Source organism: Diceros bicornis, chromosome 23, assembly GCF_020826845.1.
Source record: "Diceros bicornis minor isolate mBicDic1 chromosome 23, mDicBic1.mat.cur, whole genome shotgun sequence".
NCBI lineage: Eukaryota > Metazoa > Chordata > Mammalia > Perissodactyla > Rhinocerotidae > Diceros > Diceros bicornis.
The window spans coordinates 32,293,497-32,318,087 of record NC_080762.1 but is presented as its reverse complement, the minus strand read 5'-3'; the positions used below and the strand labels follow the sequence as shown (position 1 = coordinate 32,318,087).

At 35.2% G+C, this 24,591-nt stretch overlaps 1 protein-coding gene across 4 annotated transcripts in view; it reads left to right on the top strand.

Annotated features, from left to right (window-relative positions):
* The window catches only part of GRIK2 (glutamate ionotropic receptor kainate type subunit 2), a 654,115-nt gene that overhangs the window by 465,266 nt on the left and 164,258 nt on the right, over positions 1–24,591 (top strand). For 3 of the 4 annotated variants that reach the window (XM_058566570.1, XM_058566566.1, XM_058566567.1), the window contains exon 11: positions 23,148–23,371. In XM_058566570.1, the coding sequence (XP_058422553.1) occupies positions 23,148–23,371 (224 nt within the window). The remainder of the gene's footprint in view (positions 1–23,147; positions 23,372–24,591) is intronic. The other variant, XM_058566568.1, reaches the window with a different exon arrangement.

Genomic DNA, 24,591 nt, shown 5'->3' with positions numbered 1-24,591 from the left:
AAAAAAAAAAAAGCCCTTTCAACTGCCACTCATTTCAGTTTCCCCTCAGAGGCAAATTCCTTTCTCCAGTTGGCTGCACTAGCTATCTCCCTTGCCTCACATCTCACCCTTGATCATTTTTGAACTATCATGTCATCAAAAATTACTCTTATTAATGCCTCTAAGTTGCTAAATCCAGTGGATATTTGTCAGGCTTTATCTTACTTGACCTGTAAGAAGCGATTTGCTCAACTTACTACTCTGTTCTTGAAGCACTCTTCCACTGGCTTCCATAAAATTCTCCTTGTTTTCCAATTGCCTCTCTTAGGTCACTGCTTCTCAGTTCTATTTGCTACCTGTTCTGACTATCTTTTAATCGCTGCTAGAAAGAACGTATATTATAATAAACTTTGAAAAAATACTGCCTTATTTCTTGTCAAGATGGTGTGGTTAACATCAAGCTTTAACAGATTCCTCTTTGATTAATATGCATAACAAAAATCCATGCAAAATAAGCAGAGTAAGCTTGACTAAAGCTATAGGCCTCAGGGTCCCTGATCCAAAAGTAGGGCATGTTGGTCTAGAATTATGCATGGATTAAAAATGCTCTATGTAAAATCCAAGTCTGAAGACAGGCTGACTGCTTGAAACCAGGACCTTGGGTGTGGCTTCCTTACTTGAGAAATCAGCATGAAAATACTGGTGCCTGAGGCTTTTGCTTACTTGAGAGCTGTGGACCAATGTGAACAGAAAGGCACAGATCAGGCAGGAAACTAGGAACTCTGTCAAGCTACCTACTTGTTTTGGGACTAGATACAAAATACCATCAATGTCATCAGGGGATGTGAGCCTCAAATCACCCTTATAAAACATAGCTATGGATTAAAAGACTAGGGAGAGAGCACTGAGTGAAAGGAATAACGGAACCACTAGAAAGGGACCTGTCAGGATATATGAGAGACAGAGGGAATGAAATAGAGAAGTATAACAAAAAATGCGGTCTCATACTGAAACAATGCAATTGAACATGAATTTTATCCTTATGAAATACATTTTGTAGAACTGACAAGGACTTTAAATAAAAACTAAAAACAAAATATCTTTTAAAATTCTATAAAATCCACAAAAAAGAAAATAAATTGCATAGTAAAAAATAATGAAGTGTGAAAAATAATGAAATAATGAAAGTTTAAAAATTATCATTAAAAAACTCAGTAAACAAGGTATGCTGAACACAAAGAGAGAGTTAAATGGAAAAAATACTGATCAATTTAATCAACACACAACACAGAAAGACAAGAAAATACAATTTATGAAAGAAAAGCTAAGAGACATTGAGGAAAGGGTGAGAGATTCCACCATATATTTAGCAGGAGTTCCAGAAAAAGACAACGGAAGGAATTGGAAAGAAATAATATTTTAAAAGATAATAGCTGAGGATTTGCTGGAATTCTGGTAAAATATATATCACTAAATCAAAAATGTGCTCTGAGTAAGAGACAGGAGAGGTAAAAAAAATAAATAAATCTGCTCCACTGTGAAAAACACGGAGAGAGAAAACATTAAAGGGGAAGCCATAGACTAATTTCTAGTGCATATAATTGACAGAAGAAATTTAACTATTCAGAATATAAGAACTTCTGCAAATTGGCAATGAGAATGGGATGTGGACAGAGACATGGGTTTCTGGAAGATTAAAACCAAGGGCTCCACGAGCTGGGTTTGAGGATATGAGTACAATCCCTGGAATCTAGTTGCTAACACTCTTACCCAAGTGGTGGGCAAAGGAGCAGATTAAGGGACTGTTATTATCCTGCTGTTAAGAATGTTTAGAGCCTAAGCAGCAAGAGGTACTATTGAGGTATAGTATTCCCTTGAGGGATAAGCTTCAAGACCTCCGGCGGATGCCTAAAACCACAGATAGTACCAAACCCTGTATATACTGTTTTTTCCTATACAGACATACCTATGATAAAGTTCAATTTATAAATTAGACACAGTATGAGATTAACAACAATAACTAATAATAAAATAGAACAATTATAACAATATACTGTAATAAAAGTTACCGTAGATCTTAGCAACCTCAGCATACGATTTTTTTCTTCCCTTATTGAGTGGAGAATTTTCACCTTTTCACTTAAAGGAAGCACTTAATGACTTCTCTTTGGCATGTCTGAATTGCCGGCATTATTATTCCTGCACTTGGGGGCCATTATTAAGTAAAATAAGGGTTACTTGAACACAGCACTGCAATATCTCCACAGTTGATCTGATAATTAAGAGGGCTATTAAGTGACTAATGAGTGGGTAGTATATAGCGTGGATACACTGGACAAAGGGACGATTCACCATCCTGGACGGGACAGAGCTGGATGGTGTGAGATTTCATCATGCTACTCAGAACAGTGCTCAATTTAAAACTTATGAATTGTTTATTTGTGAAATTTTCCATTTAATATTTTTGGACTGCAGTTGACTACAGGTATCTGAAACTGTGGAAAGCAGAACTGCAGATAATAGGGGACTACTGTATACTCTTCAAATGGTGATTTGGGCAAGTGGAAGGAGGTACAGTATGACAATGATGCAGTAAGCCCCACAGCTCCAGCTGAAAGGCAATGAGGCTGTGGCTGTTTATTTAATGGAGCTCCAAAGATGAAATAGATAGTTTCAGACTAAAGATCTGGCCACCTAATATGGAACACTGGACTGGGCCAAAGCATTGGAACTTTGAGTGACTGGCAAACAACCACCGCACTGCTCAAAATTGAAAGTAAATACATCATGCTTACTGGTGTGGAGCTGTTCTCTGCCTCCACTCTCCTTGATCCCTCTCACCACTTCTATCCCAATCTCAGTTTCTTTAAGGACAAAAATTAGTAAAGATGGGGCCAAAGTCTCCCTGTTTCCAAGAGGAACCAAAGGCCATAAATACTTGATCATATACTTTGGTCAGGCTTTGTTGGATATAGGCGACCAGGTCACCATCCTACTTAGTACTACTGGGGGCACAGGGCATACACATTCTGCTAATCAATTTCAGCCAAGGAAAGGAATCTAACATGACCTTGTGTTAAGGGCATTTGGGCCAATTCAATGTACTGTAGTTGTTGCTTCTATATCTATATGTATGAAAGGAGTTCATCGATGTCGTCCCATAAGGCCCAGAGGGGATCCTCCCAATCAAAATAAGTTACATGTAGAAAAGTCCTAGTAGTTTTGGGACCCCATGACCCTAATGACCCCTTTGAACTATAAGTCTCTGTGATTGATGATTTTACCTTCTGGTCTACTATACCTGAAGTTTTCCTTCAGGTTCTGGACTCATTACCTGCTAGACATGGCTACCATGTACACCCCTTTTAAGAAGCAGGTATTAGCTTGCTGCTAGACACTTGTTGAAACTGAGTGCCTGATCCACAGAAACCTGATGACTCTATGGCCTGATAGTCCCATTTTGAGGTAGGTCACCTTGGAGTTTAATAACTAACAACATGGGAAAGACCCAAAAAGTTTCACTTATCAAATGGCCATGCTACATTCAAGAACTTAGCTAGCCAGGCAGCAATGACATCTGGGCTTTACATGAAAAGAGGTAGCTATCCCTTTGGGGGAAATTTTATCCTTCACCCCACAGCTTAAAATAAAGCTGCTGACTCAATAGGGCCCTCGATTCATCGAAGTTCTTCTAAATGCCTGGGTTTGGTTCACTGACAAGCTGAAATGTGATGGTGTCCATTGGGCTCCTGTGGCTATCTGGACTCAGCGCCAGCTATACAGAACCAAAACTGAACATGATCATTCTTATTAGTGGACAGAACTCAAGGCCATTCTCGTGTGACTTGAGCTGCTGTCAGTGGCCTGGGTTTTGGTCTGCCCTTTGGAAAGCTACAAACTGGCAGATTGAATATACCCCTCTCTGGGCTACCAACTATGGAAACAAATTGTGGCTGCTGATTGGAAATTTGGGGTCACTAATGAATTCAGAATCTATGCTTATTAACTGCTATATTGGTCTTTCTCACTCATAGTCTAAGTCTCAAGTATACCATGAATCTTCTCCTAACCACTCCATTGAGCTCTTCCTCATACAATTCATTGTGTTCTTATAGTTCCTCCGGGTATTTCTTGCTTCAAGGAATATTATATAAGCCCTGGGAGGGATCATGTTTAAACGTCTTTGCATCCCCACTCTGCCTAGTCTACCAGTAAATACTGATTGATAGGTCCTGTCATATTATTTCACGCTTGAGAAAATGGAAGCTTATTTTACTTTACTGTGGGATATATTTATGTGAACTTTTTAAACCAGCGAAGTAATAGTAATTACCTTCTGAAATCATGGATTTTTAACATTTTTATAATTTAGTCTTTGTTCCAAGTTTTTGTTTTTATATCTACAGAAAGATAATGTGATTGATTATTGCTCCTTCTTAAGCCTGGAAAAACTACATGCACATATGAAAAAGTATGAAGGTAGCCTTAAAATATAGCAATGTTTTCTGCAACACCTTACTTAATATTTGATATCAGAGGCTCCATCTGAATTGTTTAGGTTCAAATGCTTATACAAAGGAAGGTTATTTTTCCTTACCTTCAAAATACAAAATATATTGGCTGCTTTTCAGGAGTTAAAATCAAAGCAAAACAGTCTTTTAACTATTTACTCATTTCATGTTTTAATAATTTATTTTCAGAAAAGACTGGTGTTTGTATTGAAGTTAATCTGTAAGTTTAGGTCAAATAAAACTTTTTGTATGTGTATCTTGACCCTTACATTCTTAAATATAATGACCACAAAAATTCTATGGATTTACTTTATTGCTTATAATTATGTTTTATTTGATTAGGGAAGATCTTCAAGGTAGAATATATATATTTAATGCATAGGTAGCATGTATATAGGAGATATATATATATATGTATGAAGTGACACATATTGTTTTTCATTATTGGAATAAAAAAGAATATATTTTCAGAGTAGAAAAATTATAAAATTTTGAAATAATATAAAAAACCATAATTTTACTAACCAGTGACAAACATTACTAACATTTTGCTTTCTGTTGTTGATTTTATACCTCTTATACGTCATATTGGAGAACTTTTCAAATGTGCAAATAGAAAAGTAAAGTGAAGTTCCTTGTACCCGTCATCAGCCCTCACAGATTATAAGCTCATTGCCAATCTCATTTCATATCTACTCCCACCAACTTTCTTGCCGCTTGTATTATTTTGAAGGCAATCCTAGACTTTATATCATGTTATGTATATATATTTCAGTGTTTATCTCTAAAAGAGAGGGACTAAAATTTTAAAAAGTAGCCACAATGTCATTATCACTCAGAAAATTTCTTAATGACATCAAGTATCCAACTAACAGTATTTATTTACATTTTTCTAATTGTCTTATAGTATTTATTTACTTATTCATTACAATTTACTTGTTTAAATTGGGATCTAAAAATGCTCTTTAATTTGTGATTGATTGATATATCTCAAGACCCATTTAATCTATCGGTTCCCCCTCTTACTTGGTTGATTCATGTTTAATATTATATGTTTCTATGTTCACTCACATTACCAGTGTCCACTCCATTTCATTGGAAATATCATAAAATACTGCTTAAGAGAACATAGTAATTCTTTCTTGTTATACCCTGATTTATTAACCATTCCCTTCTGAGGCATATAGGCTACTTACAGTTCCGGATTATAGATGATCTCGAGGGAACACCTTTGTGTATTAGCCTATTTCTGAACTTTGAATTATTTCTTAAAGATTCTAGGTGTGCAACTAGATAGATTTAAGCCTCTTGCAGGCTAGAATAGTAGGTGGCCCACTTTCATTCAATAGAAAAAGTTATTTGCTTATGATCTCTGTCTTAATTCCTTCTACATCTGGTATTAGAGATTTAATTTTATCGCATAGGCTTTTTAAAAATAAGAAAAAATCTTTCTCTCTGATTTTAGAGAAGAAGAAAGAAGGGAAAGAGGAAGAAATGAAGGAAGGATTAAAGAGTGGAGGGGGGGTAGTTTGGATTAAATGATAGATGGAAAATTTTAACCTTTTTCTTACAGACTTTTTTCTAATGATTTGCATATAGTTTTCTACTATTAAACATTGTCCCAACTGTCACAGTTGAAAGATTTTTGTTTGCTGTTTTGCAGGAGTTTGTTGTTTAACCTTCACATTCAAATTTACCTGTAAGTTACTCAAGCATTCTTAAATATATGGTGATATATTATTAAACTCAATAAACAAATAAGGGAATGGCTTAAATTTTTCTTAACAAACATGGGGAAGTGGTCTCAGCTCAGTTATTATACCTCAACTATCAGAAAAATCAAATATGCTGGAAAGAAATTGTTGTTCCTCTGCAATATTTGCATAAAACCATGAAGCTGTTCTTTTTTATCAGTGGGAGACTATTGTAGAAGCAAGTGATCACATAGGTGATGTAGAAACAAGATCATGTCACAGGTTCAGAAATACTGTGGACAATGTACTTAATCTTTTATTTTCTCTGTTATTATTTATTAATTTTGATTTACCACATCATGGGCATGATGTTTTTCTTAAATGTTTAATAGATAATATAGTATTTTAACAAATTCTAAGGCACAATTAAATAGTTTTTTTGAAATTGAATTTGAACAAAATAATTTATAGAGATCATATTTATAGGTTAAAGATAAGAGAATAAACCTAACTAGTATCATTTCGTTTTAGTGGAAAAAACATATGAGAAAGTGAAATGAGAGTTGCAATGACACAAATTTTTTCTTCTAAATCTGACACTTTTTGTTTATAATTGGAGTGTCTTTTTATGTGATTTTTCTACACTTCTATGGGGTTTTCTGGAGACGATCAGCAGGATGATTAAAGTGGGAGGAGATGGGGAGGGTTACAGATGTGTTTGTGACTCCTCCAGCATACCCAGCTTGTTTCCACCCCAGAGCCTTTATAACACACAGTTCTCTCTGCCAGAACTCTGCTCAGACCCTCCCAAGGGCTTTATCCTTGACTTGATTGAAGTCTGGACTCAAATGTCAGGACCTTGGAGAGGTTTCCCCTGTCCATTTTGTTAAAAATTGTGCCCTCCTTTTCTCCCTAGTCACACTCTGATCCCTTACCCTGCTTGATCTTCCTTCATAGCTCTCTTCACCACTTGAAATTATATCCTCTAGTTGTTTCATGCTTAGTGTCTGCCTTCTTCACTTTGTTGGCTTTGCCAGTACTACGAACATCTAGAACAACTCCTGTTACAGAGCAGTCACTCAAGAATAAATATTTGTTGAATAAATTAGTGAATTGTCAATAATAAATTGTTGAATAGATAAATGAACAAATGATTTCAGATAGATGGCAGGATTTTAAGTTCTCTCATGCCTCAAAAATTTTAACAAATTATTAAATAAATAGTTATAGTTGAAGCTTTATAAAACTTAATTAAATAGTACAGATTCAGGGAATTTTATTACTTATGCAAACCAGAGAAAATGTTACAAAATATATATTTTTTTTATAATTTTATTTATTTTTCCCCAAAGCCCCAGTAGATAGTTGTATGTCATAGTTGCACATCCTTCTAGTTGCTGTATGTGGGACGCGGCCTCAGCATGGCCGGAGTAGTGGTACGTCGGTGCTTGCCCAGGATGCGAACTGGGGCCGCCAGCAGCAGAGCGCGCGCACTTAACCGCTAAGTCACGGGGCCGGCCCCTACAAAATATTTTTTGTTAGAGAATTAATTGTAAAGATATCCACCTGCAACACTAATTATGGCTAGCTGTTTATATATATATGTAAATATTTTTATTATGCAAAGTTCTTTCTTACAGTGTATATTATTATTATTTTTGTGTGTGAGGAAGATGGGCCCTGAGCTAACATCTGCCAATCATCCTCTTTTTTTTGCTGAGGAAGACTGGCCTTGGGCTAACATCCATGCCCATCTTCCTCTACTTTATATGGGATGCCGCCACAGCACGGCTTGACAAGCGGTGCATCTGTGCGTGCCCAGGATTCGAGCCAGTGAACCCCAGGCCACTGCAGAGAAGCTCATGAGCTTAACCACTTGCACCACCGGGCCAGCCCCCAGTGTATATTATTTCAACAGTTTACCTATTTAACATATACTAATACATACTTTGTATTTGTGCTAAGTACAAGCATGTAGTACAGATTTTGAATGTAGGGAATTAAGTAAATTTATATTTTAGATTTGGCCCGTTCAAAGGTATGTTTGCTTAGTAATTCAGCATATGATGTAAATCTATTTATAAAGCAAGTTTTGGAAACAGTACATTCTATCATAGCAAAAAGTTATCCTTGTTCTGTTGGAAGATACACTGAAGATCTTGTTATAATTTATTCTCTACAATATTTAAATGACTCTAACAAATGCCTTTGGGTAAGAATAATGAGGCTGTATAGGAAAATTATCTAATATTTGTTTGTACTTTAGCTGGAAAAGCAACAAGAAGAGGTTGAGATGGGAATGCCTTGCAGTTTCCTCATGTAGCTTACAAGTGTAAACCATTCAACTCTTCTTATTTCTCTCATGTTGAAGAATAAACTATTCTAAAGATCACTTTTATTTTTAAACTCCTCAGCATAATTTTTTTTCAATCCAGTAATGAACAGTAGATAATTAGGTGCTCTCAGAAGGGTTATAATACCTATCACTTTTCCCTCTGGAGTCCATTGCACTTTCTTTAATACTAACTGTTTGTGTGTTGGTCCCATTTCAACTCCAGGTTTTGCAGAATTAATGTAAATTCTAATAATGAATATCTTTTTATATTAACCCATTACAGCAACAGTTCAGCAAGCCGGTAAAATTGTAGCACAACTGGATCTTATACATACTTCAGCTGAAGTACTTATTAGACCTTTCCAATTATTTGTTTCCATGTTAATCTTCCCTAAACCGCTGTGAGCACCTGAGAAATGACTCTATCATAAACACCTTTGTATCCTCTACTTTCCCGCAGGCCTGGTGCATAGCTGAATTTTGATAATCCTTTGTCAAGGAATGCTTGTTATTCTGACAAATATTCTAAATAAATTAATTATAAAACTAATTCTAAAATTATTCCAAATTAATGTCTAGTTTTAAGATAAACTGATCATAATATAAAATTTTATAACTGATTATTTACAACTGTTATAATTCACCTCTTTTTTAAAAATAGACTCTGGAAATCCAATATGCTTAATCTACTATCCACTGAAGAATAGTTTACCAGAGCAGAATTATAAGTTCATGATTCCATTAAGAAGGTTCCTTATGGTTCGTAGTCATCTATCTTAGTGCTAGTAGTTGTTGCTTGGTCCATTGGTTGTGTTCCCATAGCATTTCAACTGGGAAATGAAAAAAAGTTTAGCAGAAAATATATAGGTGAAATAATAGCTTAAATCAGTAACAAGAAATTGTGTAAATGTTTTATAGGCTCAAGAAATAACCTGAGATTTTAAATATTTTGAGTTGTTTCTAGTTTTTTATTTTGAAACTTTGCATATAAATTTGTTTCAAGAAGTCATTCATCATCTTTGTCTTCTTAAGAGAGAGATTCTTTTATGCTTCATAAATAAATATAATAACATTAAGTTTGAGTAATGTTATAGATTTTTCCTTGTTTTGTTTTTAGGTATGTTTAAATATAACTGTAAGAATTATAGAATGTAATAGACTATCTTTAATATTTAGATGATTGTCTTTGGCAGAATAAAATGTTTGCACATATACTATAATTTTAATAGACATTAATTATTTTAAAATCAGGAGATCTGTAATACCCAAAACCCAGAACAGAATATGTGAGATACCATCATTCAGTACTTGGGTCATGAATAACAAATATACTAAATTCTATTTTAGAGTATCGATATGCGTGATTTCCAATTATTTTTAAAAGAAGTTTAGTTTACTTGAAATTATCAGTGTGAAAAAACCCTCAATTTCTATGTACTTATTTTTTTCTAGGCAGCTAAACTAACTCAATGAGGGCATTACATAAATAAATCCCATGGAAATATTGGCACAAGAGAGGAAGCTATTGTGACAATTCTAGTACAGGAATATTAATATTTATAAACAATCCAATTGAGAGTTCACAACAAAATCACGTCTGGGGGTGTGTATAAAACAAAAACAATTAAAGCCCTCCTTCCCCTAAAAAAACAAATCAAAGTTTAGAAATATTTTGGAGCCATGGCTTTTCTGAAGAATTACCAGTTGAGAATTTCATTTTTTTTTTTAATTGATGTTTTAATGGTTTCTAACATTGTGAAATTTTGGGTTGTACATTTTTGTTTGTCCATCACCACATATATGACTCCCTTCACCCCTTGTGCCCACCCCCCACCTCCACTGCCCTGGTAACCACAGTCCAGTTTTCTCTGTCCATGTGTTGGTTTATATTCCACATATGAGTGAGATCATACAGTGTTTGTCTTTCTCTTTCTGGCTTATTTCACTTAACATAATACGCTCCAGGCCCATCCATGTTGTTGCAAATGGGACGATTTTGTCTGTTTTTATGGCTGAGTAGTATTCCATTGTATATATATATATACCACATTTTCTTAATCCAATCGTCAGTCGAGGGACACTTAGGTTGCTTCCACTTCTTGGCTATGGTGAATAATGCTGCAATGAACATAGGGGTGCATAAGCCTCTTTGGATTGTTGATTTCAGGTGCGTTGGATAGATTCCCAGTAGTGGGATGGCTGGATCATAGGGCATCTCTATTTTTAATTCTTTGAGGAATCTCCATACCGTTTTCCATAGAGGCTGCACCAATTTGCATTCCCACCAGCTGTGTATGAGGGTTCCTGTTTCTCCATATCCTCTCCAACATTTGTTGTTTTTTGTCTTGGTGATTATAGCCATTCTAACGGGCATGAGGTGGTATCTTAGTGTTGTTTTCATTTGCATTTCCCTGATGATTAGTGATGTTGAGCATCTTTTCATGTGCCTATTGGCCATCTGTATATCTTCCTTGGAGAAGTGTCTGTTCATTTCCTCTGCCCATTTTTTGATCAGGTTGTTTGTTTTTTTGTTGTTCAATTGTGTGAGTTCTTTATATATTATGGAGATCAACCCCTTGTCAGATGTATGTTTTGCAAATATTCTCTCCCAGCTGGTTGGTTGTTTGTTCATCTTGATTCTGGTTTCATTTGTCTTATAAAAGCTCTTTAATCTGATAAAGTCCCACTTGTTTATTTTTTCCTTAGTTTCCCTAGTCTGGGTAGGCATGTCATCCGAAAAGATTCCTTTAAAACCAATGTCAAATAGTGTGTTGCCTATATTTTCTTCTATGAGTTTTATAGTTTCAGGTCTCACCTTCAGGTCTTTGATCCATTTTGAGTTAATTTTTGTGAATGGCAATAGCACATGGTCCACTTTCATTCTTTTGCATGTGGCTGTCCAGTTTTCCCAACACCGTTTATTGAAGAGACTTTCCTTTCTCCATTGCATGTTCTTGGCACCTTAGTCGAAAATTAGCTGTCCGTATATGTGTGGTTTTATTTCTGGGCTTTCAATTCTGTTCCATTGATCTGTGTGTCTGTTTTTGTACCAGTACCATGCTGTTTTGATTACTATTGCTTTGTAGTATGTTTTGAAGTCAGGAATTGTGATGCCTCCTGCTTTGTTCTTTTTCTTTAGGATTTCTTTAGCTATTCGGGGTCTTTTGTTGCCCCATATAAATTTTAGTATTCTTTTTTCTATTTCTGTGAAGAATGTCATTGAGATTCTGATTGGATTGCATTGAATCTGTAGATTGCTTTAGGTAATATAGACATTTTAACTATGTTTATTCTTCCAATCCACGTGCATGGGATATCTTTCCATTTCTTTATGTCATCGTGGATTTCCCTCAATAATGTCTTGTAGTTCTCATTGTATAGGTCCTTCACCTCCTTGGTAAGATTTATTCCTAGGTATTTTATTCTTTTTGATGCAATTGTAAATGGTATTATCTTTTTGAGCTCTCTTTCTGTTAGTTCATTATTAGCATATATAAATGCAACTGATTTTTGTAGATTGATTTTGTACCCTGCAACTTTGCTGTAGTTGTTGATTGTTTCTAATAGTTTTCCAACAGATTCTTTAGGGTTTTCTATATGTACAATCATGTCATCTGCAAATAGTGAGAGTTTCACTTCTTCGTTACCTATTTGGATTCCTTTTATTCCTTTTTCTTGCCTAATTGCTCTGGCCAAAACCTCCAGTACTATGTTGAACAGGAGTGGTGAGAGTGGGCAGCCCTGCCTCATTCCTGTTCTCAGAGGAATGACTTTCAGTCTTTCCCCGTTGAGTATGATGTTAGCTGTGGGTTTGTCATATATGGCCTTTATTATGTTGAGGTACTTTCCTTCTATTCCCATTTTATTGAGAGTTTTTATCATAAATGGATGTTGTATCTTGTCAAATGCCTTCTCTGCGTCTATTGAGATGATCATGTGGTTTTTATTCTTTGTTTTGTTGATGTGATGTATCACGTTGATTGATTTGCGAATGTTGAACCATCCCTGCGTCTCTGGTATAAATCCCACTTGATCATGGTGTATGATCTTTTTAATATATTGTTGTATTCGGTTGGCCAATATTTTGTTGAGGATTTTTGCATCAATGTTCATCAGCGATATTGGCCTGTAATTTTCTTTCTTTGTATTGTCTTTGTCTGGTTTTGGTATCAGGGTGATGTTGGCCTCATAGAATGATTCAGGAAGTGTTCCATCATCCTCTATTTTTTGGAATAGTTTGAGGAGGATGGGTATTAAATCTTCTTTGAATGTTTGGTAAAATTCACTGGAGAAGCCATCTGGTCCTGGACTTTTATTTTTTGGGAGGTTTTTGATTACTATTTCAATCTCTTTACTTGTTATTGGTCTATTCAGATTCTCCATTTCTTCTTGGTTCAATTTTGGGAGGTTGTATAAGTCTAAGAATTTATCCATTTCTTCTAGATTGTCCAATTTGTTGGCATATAATTTCTCATAGTATTCTCTTATAATCCTCTGTATTTCCATGGTATCCGTTGTAATTTCTCCTCTTTCATTTCTAATTTTATTTACTTGAGGCTTTTCTCTTTTTTTCTTAGTAAGCCTGGCTAAGGGTTTGTTGATTTTGTTTATCTTCTCGAAGAACCAACTCTTTGTTTCATTAATCCTTTCTACTGTTTTTTTGGTCTCAATATCATTTATTTCTGCTCTGATTTTTATTATTTCTCTCCTTCTGCTGGCTTTGGGCTTTGTTTGTTCTTCTTTTTCTAGTTCTGTTAGGTGTAATTTAAGGTTGCCTATTAGGGCTTTTTCTTGTTTGTTAAGGTGGGCTTGTATCGCTATGAGTTTCCCTCTCAGGACCGCTTTTGCTGCATCCCATATGGTTTGATATGGCATGTTATCATATTCGTTTGTTTCCAGATAGTTTTTGATTTCTCCTTTAATTTCATCAATGATCCATTGGTTGTTCAGTAGCATGTTGTTTAATCTCCACATTTTTGTCACTTTCCCAGTTTTTTTTTCCTGGTTCATTTCCAGTTTCATAGCCTTATGGTCTGAAAAGATGCTTGTTGTGATTTCAATCTTCTTAAATTTATTGAGGCTTGCTTTGTTTCCCAACATATGGTCTATCCTAGAGAATGTTTCATGCGCGCTTGAGAAGAATGTGTAGTCAGCTGTTTTTGGGTGGCGTGCTCTGTATATGTCTACTAGGTCCATCTCGTCCAGTTTTTCATTTAAGTCTAATATTTCTTTATTAACTTTTTGTCTGGATGATCTATCCATTGCTGTAAGTGGGGTGTTAAGATCCCCTACTATTATTGTGTTGTTGTTGATTTCTCCTTTTAGGTTTGTTAATAGTTGCTTTATGTACATTGGTGCTCCTATGTTGGGTGCATATATATTTATAAGTGATATGTCTTCTTGGTGGAGTGTCCCTTTTATCACTATATATTTCCCTTCTTTGTCTTTCTTAACCTGTTTTATCTTGAAGTCTACTTTGTCTGACATGAGTATGGCAACACATGATTTCTTCTGTTTGCCATTAGCTTGGAGTATTGTCTTCCATCCTTTCACTCTGAGCCTGTGCTTGTCTTTAGTGCTAAGATGTGTTTCCTGAAGGCAGCATATTGTTGGGTCTTGCTTTTTAATCCATCCTGCCACTCTGTATCTTTTGATTGGAGAGTTCAATCCATTTACATTTAGGGTAATTATTGAAATATGAGGGCTTAATGTTGCTGTTTTGTCACTTATTTTCTGGTTCTTTTGCATTTCCTTTGTTTCTTGTCCCATTTGTTTTGGACTGCCAATTCAGTTTGGTTGTTCTGTCTTATGATTCTTCTAGTTTTCTCTTTGTTTATCATACGTGGTTTTGCTTTGATTATTTGTTTAGTGGTTACCTTGAGGTTTGGGCAAAAAATCTTGTGTATGAGATAGTCCATTATCTGATAGCCTCCTATTTCCTTATATTAAGTCAATTCAGTCACTTTCCTCTTCCCCTTCTAAGTTGCTCTTGTTATACCTTATTCTATCTTGTGTTGTGGCTGTGTGTTTACAGTGATGAGTTTAAATTTATTTTTGGTGAATTTCTTCCTTTGATCTTTGAGTTTAGTATTTAAGTGGTTGCTAATCTATTCCAGTAAAGATCTACTATTTCTCTGATTTTGTCTACCTACTTTTCTCCTTCCTCCAAGCTTTGTGTTCCCTTTCTCTTCTTTTTTTCAGGCCTGAGGGCCTTCTTGAGTATTTCTTGTAGTGGGGGTCTCGTGGCCATGAACTCCCTTAGCTTTTGTTTATCTGGGAGAGTTACTATTTCTCCATCATATTTGAAGGATATTTTTGCTGGATAGAGTATTCTTGGCTGAAAGTTTTTGTCTTTTAGTATTTTGAATATATCATTCCAGTCTCTTCTAGCCTGAAAAGTTTCTGTTGAGAAATCCGCTGAGAGCCTGATGGGAGTTCCTTTGTACATTATTTTTTGTTTTTGTCTAGCTGCCCTTAATATTGTTTCTTTGTCGTTGACCCTGGCTAGCCTTACCACTAGGTGTCGTGGTGAAGGCCTTTGTCTGTTAATATATATAGGTGTCCTGTTGGCTTCGCTTACTGGTATTTCCTGCTCCTTCCCCAGATTTGGGAAATTTTCAGCTATTATTTCCTTGAATAGGCTCTCTGTTCCTCTTTCCCTCTCCTCTCCCTCAGGAATACCTATAATTCTTATGTTACATTTTCTAATAGAGTCCGATATTTCTCGGAGTCTTTCTTCATTTCTTTTTAGTCTTAGTTCTCTCTCTTCTTCCATCTGGAGTATATCTGTATTCCTATCCTCTAAAGTACTAATTCTTTCCTCCATATTGTCAGCTCTGTTCTTTAAAGATTCCAGATTCTCCTTTATCTCCTCCATTGTGTTCTTCATCTCCATCAGCACTGATTGGTTTTTCTTTATGATTTCAATCTCTTTTGTGAAGAAACTCCTAATCTCATTTAATTGTTTGTCTGTGTTGTCTCGTATTTCGTTGAGTGTTTTTATGATAGCTATTTTGAAATCTCTGTCATTTAGTTTATGGATTTCTGTGTCTTCGGGGTTGATTTCTGGGTGCTTGTCATTTTGTTTCTGGTCTGGTGATTTTATATATTTTTGCATTGTGGTTCCTGTGTTGGTTTTGTTTTTCCTCATCCTGGAAGTCTCTGGTTGCAATTTCCACCTGCCGCCACTGTCTGGTGGTAAAGGGCTGTGTAGTCTAAGCCCCCTGCGCTCTGCCCCGGTTTTTCTGCTGCGATCCGCAGTTTTGTTTTTTTTTTTTCCCCCACTGCGATCCACGGGTCCAGTCCAGTTTGATCAGGTCTGCCTCGGATCGCTAGGTCTGGTCTGGTCGAGCTGCAGACTCCGGGTTGCGGGGAGGGGGGGGTTCTCTCTTTTGCCCTCTGGGTCCCTGACGTGGGAGGCTTCTCGTTTGCCCCTCTTTATCCGCTCTCTGGAGTGCTCAGATGTTGATGGTAGCCCTGTGGCTCCTCTGAGTCCTCTGTGCGGGAGTTTCCCACTGGCTGAGAGAGTCCGAAGAGCCACGGTTTCCCCGCCGAGGGCCGCCCCTCCCCCCTCTCTGGGAGCCACGCGGACCGGGATCGCTGATCTGATGGGGAGGGAGCGGAGTTCTCCTTACCTCTTCCCACTTCCTCTGGGGGCCCAGCACGTTCCGCTCTCAGATGTGCAGCAGTGTGGATCCCTCCGCTCTAGGTTTTCACTGTCTGGGATTCCGTTCTTGGTCTGTGGCTGTTGCTTTTGTTGTATCTTGTGGGGGAAGAATTCATGGGAAAGCTCACTCCGCCATGATGCTGACGTCACTCGAGAATTTCATTTTTAATTCTATCATTAATGGCAAGTTTGGTAGATTTTGTCACTATCATTTGAAATTATCAGCAGGCTTACTTAAGCATTAATAAAGTAACAGCTGCTGAAGCGGCAGCTAAATCTACTACTGTTTGTGTTTAATTCTTCCTTAATTGCCCCTATTCAGTCCCTACAAGTGAGAAAGAAATCTCCATATTTTATATCTCAGTTGCCTACTTTACTTGTCACTGTGTACTATGTGGTTACTACTTGGCTTGGTGAAAAGCAAGCAATATCTATTTTTGTAAATCTAAAAATAGATATTAGATTGTGTACCGTGTATAATATATACAATTTATAGAAGTTTGAAGTTTAGTTTTTCACTTATATGAAACATAACATTAATGTCATCAAATTTTTTTTTCTTAAACACAACCTAGTGAGTACTAACATAATAGTATGAGGTGATTTCTTGTTTATTAAAGCCCAGTTTGTCACAGAGATATTAAATATGAAACATTTATCATTTATTATTATTTCAGTAATATCAAAATAGAAATCATGCACATTGAACAATCTTACTGTTATTTTTTCATTCTTCTTCCCCCTCTTATATGATCTGAATATTAACCACGTGATCCAGCATCTCTTTTTCATGCTGCCAGAGATAGAGACCTGAACAGTAGCAGTGGACTGAGGTTGTTGGGGTGATGGGAGAGACGAAGGAAAAGAGTGTTTTTCCTAAATATCCCTATCTTTATTACTATGTAGTTCTTAAAACAAAAATGAGACAGCAGCCAAGCTAAAAGAGGTCTTTGGGAGAAAAATCAATGAGAAGATAAACCTCAAGAATACTCTCTTCTGTAACGAAGTTTAGGGGAGTAATGGGGGTAGAATTAGCAATAGTGATAGTTTTATACATCTACTAATTCATTTAAAAATATTTATTTAATGACTACTCTGTGCCAGGCACGATATTAGGCACTGGAGATAGAGAATTGGACAAAATAGAGAAACTTCTTACTCAAAAAAGGACAGCCATTCTATTGGAAGGAGGACGACAGTAAGTGACATAATTTCGGGTCATGATAAATTTTATAAGGAAAATTAAGTGATAAAGAGTGATGGAATGAGTGGTCGGGAAAGATCCCTTTGAGTGACTGACATCAGAATAGACACATGAATGAAGTGAGAGAATAAACCATATGGATGTATGAGGGACAAGCTTTCCAGGCAGAAGGAATAGCAAGTATAAAGGCCTTGAGACCTCAATGTATGCACACACATCAAGATTAGCAAGGCAGCTAGAGTTGTTGGAGCAAGAGTGAGCCAACTAAGACTGGAAGGATAATTGGAACTGATGTTGATGAAGTAGCCAGGGGCTATCTCTCATAGTGATTAAGTTTTATCCCATGTGTGCTAGAAGTCATTGGAAGAATCTGAGCAAGAAGTGATAATCTCGTTAAGTGTTTTTAAAAAGACCTTTCTGGTCTTTGGATGAAGAACAGACTCTAGTTGGGCAAGAATGGAAGCAGGAGACCAATTACGAGGCCACTGCAAGAGTCCAGGCAGCATGACTAGGTAAATAGTGATGGAGGTGTTACACCATGTGTACAGAATATGGAACGTGTTTCCCTGCAAGTGCACACAGAGGCAAAGCATTGGTTCACATTATGCATTGTGAAGAATTTAGGAAAGTGTGATATCACTTATAAGTGACATTAAAATTAATATGCATAATTAACTAACTTAAATGTCTTAGCTAAATCACTTAAAATATTTCTAACTTATTCATATGCATTTACTACTTTAGTTATTTTACTGTTTTTCCGAACATTTCGCATTGTAAAAGAGAAAACAATGTTTAGAACTGATTTTCCATTGTTAAATTGCAAGAACTTTCAGAAGTATGCATGTTTCACCGACCAGATCATGTATTGTAAAACAGTATTATTATGTTCTCTGATTCGTGGGACTTTGTAAAGAAAGTTTTCTCAGCACGATCAAATTTGGAGTCATTGTGCCATTCATGAAGATATGCTTTGTTATCTGATTTTTGTATTGGTCGTTAGAAATTAGACCAATAAATTTTACCATTGTTCTATGAGACTTTAATCAAAGGTTTGCTATTAGCTATGTAACTCCATAAAGGGAATTATTCTGTTCTCCCTAGATGATTAATTCACTAGAAATTATGTTAATGTACAAGTAAATCTTATTTCTAGAGCAAGATCAGAAAAAAAGTTTAATTTAAAAATTCTCTGAGTGATTTTCTTTGAAAATTTTGGTAAATTAAATTGAAACTGTATTCAGCAAACATTTACTAAGCAGTTCTTGCTGTCAGATTTTGTCCAATGCTCTAGGGATGTTAAATTGATTATGATGATATGGCTGAATAAGACAATTTGGAAGAGTTTCACATAGATGATAGAATATGATTTAATGATAGAATATGAATATGAAACTAACACTTATTAAATTAATAAAATAGCTGCTGCCTAGGCATCTTGGTGAAATTTTCAGGGAGGGATACTTTACCATTCCCTCCATTCAGAGCTATGTGCTTGATTGAAGGGAATGCCTGCAGATTTCAAAGTACTTATAATCTTGTAGGAATAGGAATAGGAATATATAATTTCAAAAATACGTACATCCAAATGTTGCATATCATTTTGGTTGACTTACATGTCAAAAAATCAGAAATAACACAACATGAAGTATAGCAATACATGTTAAATGGCATAGTTAAGTTTATAAGTGCTATCAAATTTCACTTAGGAGAAATTAACGTGTATAGAACGTTCAGGGAAGGCTACGTTGGAGCAAAACAACCAGAGATGTGTCTTATGGAATTTGTATAGTGGAGAAAAGGGAAGAAGATCATTTTGGCAGGGAAATACAGAAACAACACAGCAGAAGAAATGGTTATGGTGCATTTGAATGATTCTACAGAAAAATAGTGGGAAATGAGTGTGATTAAGACATCTTTGGAGCCATACTTGCCTTAAACTCTCACGAGTCTGCTTTTTTCATCTGTAAAAAGGAAATCACACTACAAATTTGATAGAGCTGTTGTGAGGATTAATGGGATAGATATGGGCAAAAAATATAACTGAGTCTTGGCCCATAATGGACACATTTAATCCTTGTTACTACTATGATATTTCTTTTTCCTGCTGCTGCTATCCTCCCAATCAGGCCTTTGTCATCTCAGACTCTTTCTTCAAGCTGCAACACAGGTATAATTATTTGGTAAAGCCTTCTCTGACGGAATCAGGTAGAAGTGACCTCTCCCTTTCCTTTGCACCATTCATATGACACATAACAATTTACTTATTTATTTTTCTTTTGCTGAAATCGATTTTTAAAAATAATTTTGACCACTGGCTTCTTCTAACGCAAGATTACTTTATTCTTTAAAATAAAAAATCAATTAGTAAATCTATTTTCATTAAATCATATTAACCTCTACCTACAGAGTGAAAAAATTCTTGGATTATTCCATTTTACCATCAGGCTCTTTTCTCCAACTGCTCAGTCTTTAATAACATGGTACTTGATGGGAAAATACTACATCTATTATTATAAACAACTTTAATATAACATGTTGATTAGATTCCAAACTTATTATATTATTAAGGGACTTGAAATGAAATTAGATCTTATTCATAGAAAATGCTATTATGTATAAATATTGATCTTTACTGCTGCAAGATACTCCTGAGGTCTCATTGTTTAAATGGATTTTAAAAATATATTTGGTGAGCAGGTAGGGACTGATTATCTTGACAATTGACGTTTGATAAGTTCTGTGTGTTTTACTATTAATAGTAACAACCAAGTTCTAATTAATTATTCAATGTAACATTAAATCTTACTAACTGAGAATATGGTTGAAACAATCCGTTGTTATTTTTAAAAAATCAATGGACTTTTCTAGAACAGTTTTAGGTTTATAGAAAAGTTGTGCAGAAAGTAGTTTCCATATACCTTCTCGCCTCCTACCTCTCCCCACACAGTTTCCCTTATTGTTAGTGGCTTCCATTAGTGTAGTACATTTGTAACAATTGATGAACCATTGTTGATACATTATTATTACCTGAAGTCCATAGTTTACATTAGGGTTCACTCTTTGTATTGTACAGTTTTATGGGTTTTGATAAATGCATGTGTCATGTACTCACCATTACAGTCTCTTACAGAATAGTTTCACTGCCCTAAAAATGTTCTGTGCTCCACCTGTTCCTCACTCCCCTACACCCCTGAGACCTTGGCAACCACAGATCTTTTTACTGTCTCTATAGTTTTCCCTTTTCCAAAATGTCACATAGTTAAAATCATAACATTTATAGCCTTTTCAGACTGGCATCTTTCACTTAGCAATATGTGTTTAAGGTTCTTCCATTTCTTTTCATGGCTTGATACCTCATTTCTTTTTATTGCTGAATAATGTTCTGTTATATGGATGTACCACAGTCTGTTGATCCATTTATTTTTTCAACGATGTTTTAAAGTGTCTGTTTACGTCGTTTGTTTTAAATGACTAATTTCTTTTATAATTGAGAGTATTTTACTATGTAATTTTTTGTCTTTTTTTCATTTTGTTTTTGGAATAGAAATTTTATTTTAGGCAATGCTAAGTAACTTTTGAAATTTGATGTATGTCTAGTCAATTCTATTAATATATGCCTATAGAACAACTGTTTTGGAATAACGTAGTGGTTTTTTTTTTTTTTTTTTTTTTGTGAGGAGATCAGCCCTGAGCTAACATCCGCCAATCCTCCTCTCTTTTTTTGCTGAGAAAGACGGCCCTGGGCTAACATCGGTGCCCATCTTCCTCCACTTTATATGGGACGCCGCCACAGCATGGCTTACCAAGCAGTGCGTCGGTGCGCGCCCGGGATCCGAACCAGCGAACCCCGGGCCGCCGCAGCGGAGCGCGCGCACTTAACCGCTTGCGCCACCGGGCCGGCCCCAGTGGTTTTGTTTTAATATATGTTATTTGAATTACTTCCTAACTTTTGTTTTAAAGAGGAGCAAACCACCACTTCATATTGTCCATTTTTTACCTGGAATCTTTGTTTCTTCAATTATCACTTTTTTTCTCTAAAAAACTTGTTTACTTTTTCAAACCATCTTTACTGCCTTCCCTTCTATCTTAGAGGAAATGCTGTCTGCTTCCTGTGGAAAATACTCCATCTGCCTGAACTCTACACCTAGCCTTCTAAATTCTCAGAGAGTATAATCTATTAATGACTGCCTTACTTCTATCTATTTCCCTTTCCATCTCTACAAACTCTTTCATAGATAAATGAATGAATGAATAACATCTCCATGATTCCGTTTCTGGCTTCTGAGATGCATGTCTTGCTTAGCTCTAGGTATAGATTTCAATAGCTTAGGTTTATATCCCGGTTCCAACGCTTAATTAGCTCTATGACAATGAGCAAGTTTTGTAACTTCTCATGGTTTCAGTTTCCTTATCTGCAAATGGGAATAATAGGATTGTATAAGGATTAAATGTGATAATTCATGTAAAGTTCTTAGCACAGTGCCTGTTGCAAAACAAATGCTTAAGGACCATTAGCAATTATTATTGTTAAATTGATATTTTCCTTGATTTATGAATATGAAATATGATGATACTCTCCCCAGGACCCTGAAGACCTTCCTAATTTGTAGAGAAATGTCTTTCTTTCTCCATTGCTACTCTCAAAGATACTCTATCCAAGCATCTGAATGTTCCCTATTCCCCATACAGCCCCAGCATAAAAATGCACATAAACACATACCCTGAATAATGTCGTCAACAAACTCAGCCTCTTTGAGAAGTTTCTTTTTTAAGTCCTCCAGCAATTTCTGAGGCAAGAAAACAATAGATGCCCAATTTCATTCTTTTATACATTTTTCTGTAGCTTTCTGCAATGAGCATTTCTTATATATTATCTGAAAACTCAGTATGTTTATGAAAATAAAAGAAATGCAGAAATATAGTTTCCCATCATAGATGCGAATAGATGCTTTTGTTATTTTAAAATATAATAATTATTTCTTTCAATATATTAGAGCTTAAATTCGTCCCTGACAGATGGTTATAACATGATGATTGAAAGCATTAGTAATTTGACATATTTAAGCTACCATGGAAAATTAGCAACTTTGTGAAAATTGAAAAACTCATTTCCTAATTCGATTTAGGCAAGGCTGCAAGGATTTTCATTAAATAATGTAAAACAAATTAGAGAAATAAAAACAAAACTCAGGGGCAGTAAACACAATCACATTAGAATATGATTTTCACAATGTTAACTATTTAAAGACTGTAATCTTTTAACTATATTCTATAGTTTTAAAACTAGAACAAATGTTTTTTGATTATCAGCTAAATAACTTGAGGTTATTATTATTATTATTATTACTACTACTACTACTATTTAGAATGTGACCAAAGTATTTAGAAAATCATAATTGATATTACATGGTTTTTAAAGTTTAGATTAAAGGTAATTATGAGAAGTTTCAGTAGCATAATAATTCAGGTACTGAATGTACAATAGTTTCTTAAGTTTTTTTCATCCCGTAAAGTTTTTTCTTTCTGTATCGACTTGCAATAAATGCTGCTTTGCTAATCTAGAAGCACCTAGAAGTGAGTAGCAGAGTAAATGAGATGCTTCACTTCAAAGCAAAGAATGCTTTAATTGTTAATGTAGTCATTATGGAGACAATTCTCAGGTGTAAAATCTTTGTTCTGTTTAATTTGGTTACTGATTTCTTTCTTGTGACTTAGGACCAATTTTGTTTTTCCTTTTTTATGTTTCTCTCTACAGAAAGCTGACCTTGCAGTTGCTCCACTGGCTATTACCTACGTTCGAGAGAAGGTCATCGACTTTTCCAAGCCCTTTATGACACTTGGAATAAGTATTTTGTACCGCAAGCCCAATGGTACAAACCCAGGCGTCTTCTCCTTCCTGAATCCTCTCTCCCCTGATATCTGGATGTATATTCTGCTGGCTTACTTGGGTGTCAGTTGTGTGCTCTTTGTCATAGCCAGGTAACATGCTCACTTTTGTGATTTTTTTGGCAATTGTTACCTTCTTTTTCTAACTAATAATTGTCAAAAGTCACAATCAATTTTACTTTTCTTTTTCTTTATTTCCCATGGGGTGCTGAAGACTAGTGAACTTTTAAGAGTCACAGAACTTTCTAAAAAGTACTATGATGCCTTCTTGGGCGGAAAGCATGCTGGTTGTGTCAGTAAGCTATAAGTGTGGTAGGGTTCAGAATCTAAAAGCAGTCTAAATCACTATGATATAAATTATTTCCTCATTTTGAAGATTTCTCTTGAACCACAAAGCAAAATAGTATGTTTCACTAATTTGAATTAAAAAATCAGTCATAAGAAAAACAAAAGTGGTAAAATTTAAAAGGAAGCTTTTTTTTTAATGAACCAAGGCTAATTGAAAATAAGCATTTTAAGTATAAAAAGACTACCATGATTCCCTACATAGAATTTGTCCTTTTGTCCACAGAATAAATATATAACCACAAAAAATTCCCCTATTTTCATTGAAAGGTAGAATGTATTTCAATCACAGGATGCAAAATTCAAATGCCTAATTGAAAAAAATACATATTTATATTTTTATAATGTCCTTTAAAATCTATGATCTAGCTCAATCTATGTTGAATTTGCTACTTTATTGTTATACTGGAACTGGAAATTTGTAATCATTTTTCATTTATGCTTACTTCTCTATCAAATTTTCAACAGCTAGATCATTTCAATATGATTTAGTTTACTTTTTGCCTTAATTAATAAAATTAAAACTGTCTCTCAGGACTCAGAACTCTATTGTTAGTCTAATGACCTTAAAAGTCACATATTCATTATAGTCTTTCGATTTTTATATTCTATCAGATATCAAAAAGATAGCTCTAAATCCAAGATGAATTAAAATTCTCAATGCTTATAATGTATAACCATAAATATGTTTTTTGGCCTTATCATCAATATTAAATATTACATATGTGGGGGTTTTTTCAATTATCTTACATAGGTTCTTCTGATAAATGTATCACTAAGAGTATTTGTCCTTCCTTGAACATATTCTTTTCTCAATGAAGTCATGTATGTTCTCCTAGTGGTAAAAAAAAGTTTAGTTCATTCAATTAAAAAAGGAATAAAATCATTTATAGAAGTAGCATTATATATATATATATTTTGGTGAGGAAGATTGGCCCTGAGCTAACACCTGTTGCAAGTCTTCCTCT